The sequence below is a fragment of the Lytechinus pictus genome, chromosome 16, assembly GCF_037042905.1.
Source record: "Lytechinus pictus isolate F3 Inbred chromosome 16, Lp3.0, whole genome shotgun sequence".
Lineage (NCBI taxonomy): Eukaryota > Metazoa > Echinodermata > Echinoidea > Temnopleuroida > Toxopneustidae > Lytechinus > Lytechinus pictus.
This window is the reverse complement of record NC_087260.1, coordinates 25,037,527-25,049,692: the sequence shown is the minus strand read 5'-3', so window position 1 is coordinate 25,049,692 and position 12,166 is coordinate 25,037,527. Positions and strand designations below refer to the sequence as shown.

Genomic DNA, 12,166 nt, shown 5'->3' with positions numbered 1-12,166 from the left:
ATAGAGTGAGCGCGAATTAAAGGGAAGGTCAAGGCCGGAAATATTTGTATCTTAATAAGTCAAATTCACAGAGCAAAATGCTGAAAATTTGATCAAAATCGGATTAAAAAAAGTTATTGAATTTTAAAGATTTGCATTATTCCGGTGAAACAGTTTTAGGCATGTCTTCATGAATATCCATTAGGTGGGCTGACGATGTCATATCCCCTTGTTCTTTTGTATTATATTATAGGAAATTATGTTTATTTAAAATTTTTCTACCAAGAACTAAAACAATTGGATTGACAACTGATTAAGTGCATTAATTATTTATTGCCGTAACTTTTTTTCATAATGGAGACACATCATTTACACACGTATTAAACATGAAACATTTATAATTTCATGTAATAACATAAGAAAAGGAGTGTGGAGATGTGACATCATCAGCCCACCTAATGAATATTCATGACGATGTGCATATGACTTTTTTTTCACAAAATATTGATATACTTTAAAATTCAATGATTGTGATCCTGAATGAGATGCGTATGTAACTAGATTACTGGTACTGCGGGTGGATTTATTTTTATATTCCGACCTAACAAAAATTACCAGTCTAAGCACCTTTTGTAATCATGAACGGGTAGATATAACACTAAACAACTGATGCGAGCGAGAAGCGCGAGCGAAAAAATGAGACTTCAGACCTCAAAACGGGACACTTTATTCATGTTTTGTGACCCATGAAAAGGATGGGTAGTTAGGTATCTTTCCACATTAGTAAGGCAAGTGAGGAGCGTAAGCAGAAAATTCATCTGAAACTGGATATGCCTAAAATTTAAGCACGTTTTAAATAAGTAACAAGCTGTGTATCTCAATAAACATGCGTGCACGTGTTTTAGATTTAGATCTAGAATCTGGGCATTCTGAATACATTTTTTTCAATAATGAAAATCAATAATGCGAGCTCGAAGCGCGATCAGAAAATATTTGATATATCGATCTGAAAAGGGTTAATTTAAGCCCTATTTCAAACACTGTGAAGAAAATTGTGAAGTGGATGTGGATCGCACTTAATAAATGATGAGAGCGCGAAGCGCGAGCTTATATTTCTTATTATTGTTGTTGCTCAGGACCGGGATATTCTAAGGACATTATGTCGTCATATGAAAAATGATGACTATCTTCCTATTCCTAATTGCGAGATGAAACATGTCGATATTCCATTCTGAAAAGGGGGACAATTCAGTTAGGAGCAATAATTCATGAAAATGTATTTGTTAATCTAATAAGCCTAGTGAGTGCGCGGAATTTATTTATAATAAGGCCTGAAAACTCGATATTTCAAGCATTTTTATAATTATGAATAGGATGCATGGGTTAATATATTTATAGCAATTAATGCAAACGCAAATCGCGAGCCTAAATTTTTGATAAACTGTCATGAAAAGGGTATTGTGTTATACAGTGCGTATCAAAAAAGTTTACACTTTGAAAAAGCCCTGGGAATTAAAAACTATACAACGTGTGGGTATTTTTTTCACATATTATCTTGGGTTAGGGTCTCATTTATCCAATGAAAGTAAAAGTTTTGACAGAATGCTACACTTAAGTGAGCAATGTCCATTTTTGTAAAGCTCGCAGAAATCTGTTTGCGCAGAAATGCTCATTTTCACGCAGCGTCAAGGGGAAAGGGCGAAATCAAACTTACCCTGCGAAAAATTTCTCATACATTTCCCATTGCACTTTTTGCCAATTGTAATAAATGGATACATTCAAGCATTTTGTAATAATTTTGCCACCAAAATTGAAATTTCAACACTTAGTAAGCACAACCTTTACCATTTTTGTGCCAGCTGGATCTGAAGACATAACTAAGTCTGAACAAAAGTGTATATCAGACATCTCCAGCATTTTTCACTAAGTTTTTATCATTTAAAGTGGGTTTACATTTCATTTTTCATTTAATACTTGTTTCTCCACACTTTTCCAAGCTTGACAATGATTAACAAAAGGAAAATCAAGCCTAAGCTATTTCATGAAAATCACAGCTCAGTGTAAAGTAAATATCGTCACGATGGCCTCGGTGTGTGGGGGAGTGGGGTGGGGCGCAATGCACTCTTCGAAGTGATTTGGGCAAGGAAACAAGTCAAAAAGGTAAAAGATATATTCAAATCAATTTTACTAGTTAAATTCAACATGTGCTTCATGATTAAAGTCTACTTTTATTTGCATAACTATTTCAAAGTTCTGCGGAAATCATTTTTCACTAACTTTTCAAAAGTAAGCGGTGCTCACTCAAGCGGAAATATTTTTTACAGTTACATCGTCATTTGCTTAAATGGATCTGTGCCAATGTAAAAATGTGTAAAAATTCTCAGGATATTACAAATGTATAATTTTACGGGATTTTTTCTAAGTGTAAACTTTTTTTGATACGCACTGTATGTAGAGGTATACATAAGTTTCTGATTAAAATGCGAGCGCGCTGCGCTAGCTGATAAGTTTTGACAATCAGAAAAGGGATGGAATAAAATAAAAGAAGACATTGGTATTTGGCAAATGTTGAATTTCGGACATTAAGACGAAAAAAAAGATTTGTTAATCGAACAAAATAATGAAAACTCGATATCCAAAGTGAAACAGATGTCTTAACAATTCACTATTGTCCAAGTACTAATTATTTTGCTTTCCCTATTTTACATGATTTTGATGTCATCCTACGTTACTATAATGATCTAGATATGCCTGTGTAATATATGTTATAAGTTATTTTGAGAACTTATTCTCACAAGGCCTCTGTGCTTTTCCTCTCAAGTTCATTCAATTATAATATTTAATCAAAACAATGTTTTGTTTATTTATGATATGTTTTACTCTGTATTATTTTATGCATTTCTAATTTGTTTGCACTGTACATGTATTTTTTAAAACCTATTTGAATGAATAAAGAATTGAAATTGAATTGAAATGTGTTTGTTTATAGACTTCAAAAACTTTGTATTTCAAATTGCATATCAGCCTAACGAGGAAGATCTCATCGAAGAGATAATGTAATTGCGAAGCGCGAGCATGGCGAGCGAAAATTTCATATAGTGACATGAAAGATTTATTCTTTTATTTTTCAAGTCTTCTCCTTAGCTTATTTTGTTCACTCGTCTTCCTCCTTTTATTCTTCCTCTTGTTTTTCCCCTCTCTTTCCCCTTTTTGTTCTATTTTTTCTTTCCACCTTTTTCTTTTTTGCTCCGCCAATGGGAGAGGGGGCGGGGCTTGGGCCTACCTGGACTCGCCTACGAGAATAACTATTTAAAGTTAACAAGAAATAGTAAATTACTTTCCTCTATACAAAAATATCAACGATATTTGAATGATTTTATTAAGGAACAACGATTAATGGAATACATAATTCATATTATCTTTGATAAAAATGAATTTTACCTGTGTTGCAAATTAGGAACGCCACTGGTCGCTCCTCTAGGAGCCAGCTGAATACCGGGTGATGAGGATCTGACTGGTCTCTGGGATGTGGCGATAGCCTGTGATTGAATTGTCTCGCCTACCGCTGATTCTAGTGGTAATGATGATATTCCAATGTTGATGTTTTAAAATGAAAATACTAAGTTGACATATTTGTTTGATGAATTTGCCATTATTTCAACCGATATGTCTTCATATTATTATCTCTTATCTACGATTCACCTCCATTAGGGATAAATAGAAGACGATCAAAATGATAACATTGCAAGAACGAAAAAAATAATAAATTACAATAGAAAAATTATTTACAATAAAACTAACAATAGCTCAAACAAACACAAAATATTATTATTAACAGTAGTAACAATTTAATTATAATAATACAAATAAAACTGAATGATAATTGCGACAATAATTAAAAGCTTAATGGAAGTAATTGTATACAACAATATATTGATAACAAGAATATGATAACAAAGATCATAATTCTGATGAAAATAATGAGTACAATTAAGACCAACAAAAAATAATTTATCAAACGCGTTAAATTTCAGACGATCAAGATGGACATAAAATGTAGCTACATACATGGAAATGAACTTCAAGATAAAAATCATCCTCGTCAATATCTGCTATCAAACAGTTAGATTATATATATATATATATATATACATGTATATATATATTTGTGTGTGCCTTTGCTCATGTAAGCAAGTCTCTATTTAAAGCAATTTTTTTAATGTTAATGCAAATTCACCTACTCACGTTTATTATATGATTGTTTTTTTGTTCGCAATTAATACCTTATGTCTTTGTAATTTATACTAGTTTTATGTACATTTTAACCTGCCTTGAACCAGTATAGGTTCATGGACCTGGTATCGCTTGTTACTCTTCATTGTTTCACTTTGTTTATTTGTATGCTGCTTTTCTTTGAAATAAAGAAATGATTACAATCAAATATATATATATATATATATATATATATATATATATATATATATATATATATACAGTGCGTATCAAAAAAAGTTTACACTTAGAAAAAATCCTGTAAAATTATACATTTGTAATATCCTGAAAATTTTTCCACATTTTAACATTGGTACAGATCCATTTAAGCAAATGACGATATAACTGTCGAAAAATATTTCCGAGTGAGCACCACTTACTTTTGAAAAGTTAGTGAAAAATGATTTGCGCAGAACTTTGGATAAAAGTAGACCTTAATCATAAAGAACACGTTGAATTTAGCTAGTAAAATTGATTTGAAGATATCTTTTACCTTTTTTAATTTGTTTCCTTGCCCAAAACACGTCGTAGAGTGCATTGCGCCCCACCCCACTCCCCCACACACCGAGACAATCGTGACGATATTTGCTTTACACCGAGATATGATTTACATGAAATGGCATAGGCTTGACTTTCATTTTTTTAATCATTGTCAAGCTTGGGAAAAGTGTTGAAAAACAAGTATTAATGAAAAATGAAATATAAACCCACTTTAAATGATAAAAACTTAGTGAAAAAAATTCTGGAGATGTCTGATATAAACTTTTGTTCAGATTCAGTTATGTCCTCAAATCCAGCTGGCACAAAAAGGATAAATGTTGTGCTTACTAAGTGTTGAATTTTCAATTTGGGTGGCAAAATTATTACAAAATGCTTTAATGTATCAGTTTTATTTCAATTGACCAAAAATACAAGGGAAATGTATGAGAAATGTTTCGCAGGGTAAGTTTGATTTCGCCCTTTCCCCTTGTCACAGCGTGAAAACAAGAATTTCTGCGCAAACAGATTTCTGCGAGCTTTACAAAAATGGACAGTGCTCACTGAAGTGTAACATTCTGTCAAAATTTTTACTTTCATTGGATAGATGAGACACAAATCCAAGATTATATGTGAAAAAATTACCAACATGTTGTTTATTTTTCAATTCCCATAGCTTTTTTAAAGTGTAAACCTTTTTTTGATACGCACTGTATATATATTTACCTTGCAGACACATTTTCACTAACATCTTCTGTGTTGAGCCGCTCTGTTTTATGATGAACTGCAATATCATGTCATCATCTTCTGAGTTTCGAGTATCAACAAGGAACGATACTTCGTTCTCAGGCAAATGGGTAATCTTACTTTCATCTATGGTCTGGAAAGAAAAAAAAATTACCTATTAAAACATATTGATTCTATGTAGAAAATATCCGGAATTTGGAGGTGTTACTTATCATACCTAGGAAAACAAATAGTGCTAACACGCAAAATATCAGGGAATGCACATTGACAGCCTATTCAAACGCCAACCTGAAATGCAAGACTGCAAAAACAGCATGTGCACTTATCACACAAGAGCACGGACTAAGGAAACAATTTGCATATGTGCAAAGATTATATTTTTAACAACTTTATAGAATTATGAGAGTTGATTGTTAGAATTTACACTTGCATTGTCATACTTGACTTTTGTATTGTATGGACTAACAAAATAATACCTCAACCCTATACATATACTAAATAGACGTAGAAAGAATCCTGATAATTTAGACAGGTATACTTCTGTCCAAAAGTACTACTCACATATTCAGAAGGGGTAAATAAGTATTTCAAAACAGTTCTGAATGGTGCCTTGTCAGTGTTTTGAACAAAATGCGTATGCAACAATTATCATTTTCATCATTATTATTACTAGTATCATTATAATTAAGTACCTTGTCAAAAGTCTTCCGCAAGCAGTCTGTGATTTCCAATTCTCTTAATTTATCAGAACAATGATGAATGTAGGAAAGTCGCTATGACGTATAGTACCTTTATAACAAAATTCCTCCTAGAAGAAGCGGCACAGACTTTTGGCAAGGTACCTCATCATCATCATCTGCTGTAATCTTCAAAGGGCTCTACAGCCTATCTCGAATATGAAATTAAACTTGGACGCACGTTATGAGGAAGAATGAGGGATATTTTCAAGGTGATTTTGCAGAAGCTTTTGGAAGCTGTCAAGCGAAACTGCATTAACTATTTGAAGAGGGAGTTTATTCCATTCAGGTACAGATCGTTGGGGAAAGGCAAATGTGTCAATATTAATGCCTCTTGGACGATTATTATTATCATTATCAGTATTATTATCATCACCATCATTATTATCATTGTGATTGTTATTATAAAATTCACTATAATTGAATAATTTCGTTAGATTACCTCGGGCTTCTCGTTATTGGTGCTCTCTGGGCAAGTAATGTGTAGTCCCCCAGAGCGCCATCTCACTAAGAAATACTTTCCTGTGGTAGCTGCCTCGTATCTCTTCTCGATCTAAGGCAAATCATAATTATCAAGAAAATAATCATTTACTCTCCATTTAACCTTCGCAATCTTTGCCCCTATTTATACTAATTATTCAGTACATTACCATGATTACAGAGCTTACATCAAAGAGGAATCAGATAAACTCAATATTACAGTATCTATTTCGGCCTTCATTAGTTTGTGACTTTAACGGGTAGTTTGGAGGGCTAATAAATTTACACGGTAGTTAATTTTTTGTAGTGATGATATAAGTAACACATCATATGCAGAAAGGAAAGTGAGAAATTTTTCTGTAGTAACCTGAAATAGCAAAACAGACGATTGAAGTATGGTTAAATTATGAATAAAAAAAAACAATACGCATGTAGGAAATCAAATGTATGAAAACAGTAAGAAAAGGAAAATTATGAGACACCAACCTCTCTTTTTCTGAAGTTTTCGTCCCGTACATGCATATACAAGACATGCTTTGCATTCTTTGGAGTTGATACCGGAATGTAAGGAGTGCAAATAACTCGTTTTCCGATGAATGCCCAGGTGAAGAGGGCAACAATCCAGGATTCCGAGAAGTGGTTAAGGTAGATATCTAGGTCTCGTTGTCTAACGATGCACTGCAGACTCCCATTGGTGGAGGGAATTGCCACAAAACTTTCTGAAGCTTTTCATCCAAATATGATGATTACATGAAAGTCAATGAATTTTTAAAAAAAATCAGGGACACTTTATGAACCAATATTTTGTTGGTTTACCAAATGTGGAAATTTAGGCTACTGTCCCATTTTTTCGATCAGTTATGCCCATCGTAGTTACATTTTGTCGAATTTCAGACGTCTATGAGGCCCATGGCGGGAAAACTTTGAAGACATCCAGTTGTCATGGTTCTAAAGTTGGGGCGGTTATTAATAACTGAATTGTAGTTATTTGAACTAATGTTGAGTGAATACTAATACTCCTTACCAAAAAAAAAAGAATTCATGTTAACGCGTAATAAAGATTTAAAAGTAATTCAATGGTATTTAACGGGGTACTACTCGCTGAATATAAAATGATTCGAACAGATAAAGAAAAATAAAACAAACAGAATACTGAGAATTTGATCAAAATCGGACAAGGAATAACAAAGCTACGGCATTTTAAAGATTTACATTATTCCGGTGATACTGTTCTAGACATGTCTTCATAAATATTCAATGAGTAAACTGATGATGTCATAGTCCCACTTGTTTTTTTTTTGTATTTTAAAACATGAAATTAGGTTTATTCAAAATGTTCCTCCAAGAACAAAAAAAAATTGGACTGACAATTAATTTAGTGCATTCAATATTCATTGCTCCAATTTATTTCATTAAAAGAGAAACATAACTTCTATACATGTGTGAAAAAAATGAAACAATTGTGATTTTATGTAATAACATAAAAATAAGGGGAGTGAGGATGTGACCACATCATCCCACCTTATGAATAATCATGAGGACGTGCATATAACTGTTTTCACAATATATTGCTTAACTTTAGAATTCCATAATTTCATTATTTGTTATCAGATTTTTATGAAATTTTCAACATTTTGCTCTGTGAATTTTACTCTATTTAGTTATTTAGATATCATTATTTTTAGCCCAGAGTACCCCTTTAATAGGCATAACCTATTTTCATGTTTTCTGTATCATTATTATAATAAGTATCGTCATACATTTCAGTCTGAGAACGATTATTTTGCTTATTGATTTATTAAATTTATATTATATTTGCCTCCCCCCCAAAAAAATCCACAGTAGCATTTCAATTCAGTTCTTTATTTCATTTCCATTCAAACACAATACAAAGTAACATAAATCAGATACAACACAACACCATATATGAATAAATATGAAGAAGAGCCATCAGGGGCCCGTTTCATAAAGAGTTACAACAGTTGCAACTTTCAATTATGGCAACTACCATAGTAACCTTGATTTTGATTGGCTGCTGAGCCCCGTCGCCATGGTAGTTGCCATTATGGCAAAGGTGCAGCTGTTGTAACTCTTTATGAAACGGGCCCAAGGTTTTGTGTATTTAGATCTAAGGTATGTACAGTATGTCATATGAAATGAAATGATAATATCGTTTTGATTTAATTGGCTTGATATTTGCATTAAGTAAAAGAAAAAAATGAAAGGACCTTACCATTTTTGCGATAATAGGTGACGATTTGAGCAGATTCTGGTTTTTGGAACACACCACAATGTGGCATTGTCACTTTTACTGGTCTCTCAAATGATGCATCAGAAGGCGACATCTTCACACCAACGGTAATGATAGCCTCAGTTTCCTTCAGTACTGTGAGCAACTCAGGTGGAACCTCATCGATAACATCCACAGTAATATCTTTTGCGCTGTAAGCTTCACCCGATGGAACGTGAACTTCAATACCATATTCCTCAAGCCGAATAATGCCGATATCATCAGTGACATTCACCTGACTGTCAAAGCCTTGAACTGGGACTTCATCATGATGACCGCTCATTGACGAGATACGATGAACAGGTTCTATTACCCCTTTCTGGTCATCTAAAGGCGTTGCGGCTGACCGGTCCGGTTCTGAATCCGCTGGTTTTACTTCCCCAGATTCCATCCATTTAACTATGTCTTGCTTGGAATATCCTCCTGCTTGAAATTAATATCATATATTGATAACGATTAGTCGTCAATGTAGGCCTACTGTTTGATCAAGGATTAGAAGTTTAAAGGTGTGTTCTTAGAGTTGTATGATTCCATACTTTTCTTTTGCGATTCATTAATCATTCTTAAATAATCTTACTTGTATTAAGTATACGAATTAATTGCGTATATGATTCAAAGTCAACCATTTGTCATTTCATTCCTTAGAGGATCTTATCAGCTAGGAAAATGAAATGATAATCACATATGCTAAAAGGAAAAAAATACAATAAAGATTGTTTCGAAATGCATAACATGAATGCTTCCTACAAGGTTTTCGACATGTTCACCCTCGTATAGCAAGCAGAGTTTCTATATACTGCTGAGCGTCGAGATACACTATGAAGAAGTCATGACAAAAAGGAGTACCTCGGGAATACCATTTCATTCTGTAGTACTTGTATGGGTTTGCAATAATGCATTGATTACATATAATGAGTACCAGAACCTCGAAAACGTATATTTGCTTTACATTATGATCTGAGCCAGGTTCGTCTCTCTTGGAAATGGAATATAAAAAGATATCTACCTTCTCCTTCATCACGTTCATGGTATCTCAGAACACTTGGAACTCTGAAAAAAAGAAACATAATTAAAAACTGTAACCCCTACATTATAAAAGGTTCAACTTTTAACACTTTGAAATGTGCGACCAACATGCCACACTGGAACACAGGTACACATGAGCACGCACACCCGCATGCGCTCGCTCACGCACCCCCCTCACACACACACCGGTAGAAGCGCTATATGGGACCAATTTCACATCATTCTGGACGTAGAGGAGCAATATATGTGAAAATGTGCCTGCTGCAGACTACAAAGGTAAACAAACAAGTAAGAGGTGCTCTCCTGTGGCATTGATAAATGTGTTATTATGTTGAACATTTTTTTTCTGAGTATAATGCCAAAGATAAATTTAAATCACTCGAAAATGTCTATAATTATTTTTCAAATAATTTATTCTCAATCTGTCAAATACTTTACCCTCATTATGTCATCGTATAATAGGTTACTATCCTAATTAATAAAAAAAAATTACCAACACAGTCACGATAGTATGCAATACGTTACATTAGCGTGATAAGAGAACGCATACAGCACGTATACAAAGGAAAGCAAACAAAATGTAAGCAAATATCTTGATTAAGAACAGTGAATACCTTGGCCTTCTAGCACGTAGACCTATGAGACTCGAATATGATGTCAACCTGCTTATACTGGAATAATCATCAGCTGAAATAAAGGTATACAAAATTAGTAATATTACATTGGTTAGTGGTTTGATCAAATATAGAACTTTAAAGGTGTGTTCTTAGAGTTGTATGATTCCATACTTTTCTTTTGCGATTCATTAATCATTCTTAAATAATCTTACTTGTACTAGGTATACGAATGAATTGTGAATATGATTCAAAGTCAACCATTTGTCATTTCATTCATTGGAGGATCTTATCAGCTAGGAAAATGAAATTATATTCATTTATGCTTAAAGAAAAAAATAATGCATTAAAGATTGTTTCGAAAATGCAAAACATGAATGCTTCCTACAAGGTTTTCGACATTTTCACCCTCGTATAGCAAGCAGAGTGTCTCCTATTTAGCGTCGAGATACACTATGAAGAAGTCATGACAAAAAAGGAGTACCTCGGGAATACCATTTCATTATGTAGTACTTGTATGGGTTTTGCAATAGAGCATTGATTACATATGATGAGTACCAGAACCTTGAAAAGGTACTTTGCTTTACATTATGATCTGAGCCAGGTTCCTCTATCTTGGAAATGGAATATAAAAAGATATCTACCTTCTCCTTCACCACGTTCATGGTATCTCCGAACACTCGGAACTCTGAAAAATACAAAATTAATAAGTAACTGTATTCCTACATTACAAAATTTTCAACTTTTAACACTTTGAAATGTGCGACCAACATGCCACACTGGAACACAGGTACACACGTGCACGCACACCCGCATGCGCTCGCACATGCACCCCCACACACACACACCGGTAGAAGCGCTAAATGGGACCAATTCCACACAATTCTGGGCGTAGATGAGCTTTATATGTGGAAATGTGCAGGCTGCAGACTACAAAGGTAAACATACCAGTAAGAGGTGCTCTCCTGTGGCATTGATAAATGTGTTATTACGTTGAAAAAAAAAAAAATTCTGAGAGGCTCTCGCGATTTCATCAATAATCCCAGAGATAAATTAAAATCACTCGAAAAGGTCTATAATTATTTTGAAAATACATTTATTCTCAATCTGTTAATCACGTCTTTATCCTCACTATGTCATCGTATAATACGTTACTATCCTAATTAAAAAATGAATTTAACCAATACGGTCACTATAGTATACAATACGTCACATTAGCGTGATTAAAGAACGCATACACCACTTCTAAAAGAAAGCAAACAAAATGTAACCAAACATCTTGGTTCAGAACAATGAATACCTTGGCCTTCTGACATGTAGACCTATCAGACTAGAGTATGATGTCAATCTGCTTACACTGGAATAAGCATCAGCTGATAAAAAAGATATACAAAATTAGTAAAATGATATTGGTTCATTGTTTTAAATCACTATTAAACAAACCCGAGGTAGAGTCATTCTATCAGACCTGCGTATTTCTTTTATTTTCACCTAAGCATCGATCATGAAGCTAATTGTTCACCCCTTTTTTGTACGAAGTAAAA

At 33.6% G+C, this 12,166-nt stretch overlaps 1 protein-coding gene across 1 annotated transcript; it reads right to left on the bottom strand.

Annotated features, from left to right (window-relative positions):
• Positions 1-3,416: 3,416 nt before the first annotated feature.
• Positions 3,417-11,990, bottom strand: LOC129278571 (uncharacterized). Its single transcript, XM_054914715.2, has 9 exons — positions 11,923-11,990; positions 11,267-11,310; positions 10,623-10,695; positions 9,989-10,032; positions 8,926-9,408; positions 7,179-7,417; positions 6,655-6,765; positions 5,455-5,608; positions 3,417-3,550 (listed from the first exon to the last, which is right to left on the bottom strand). The coding sequence occupies exons 5-9, from the start codon at positions 9,371-9,373 to the stop codon at positions 3,417-3,419; spliced, it is 1,086 nt and encodes a 361-aa protein (XP_054770690.2). The 5' UTR covers positions 9,374-9,408; positions 9,989-10,032; positions 10,623-10,695; positions 11,267-11,310; positions 11,923-11,990.
• Between the last annotated feature and the right edge of the window lie 176 nt (positions 11,991-12,166).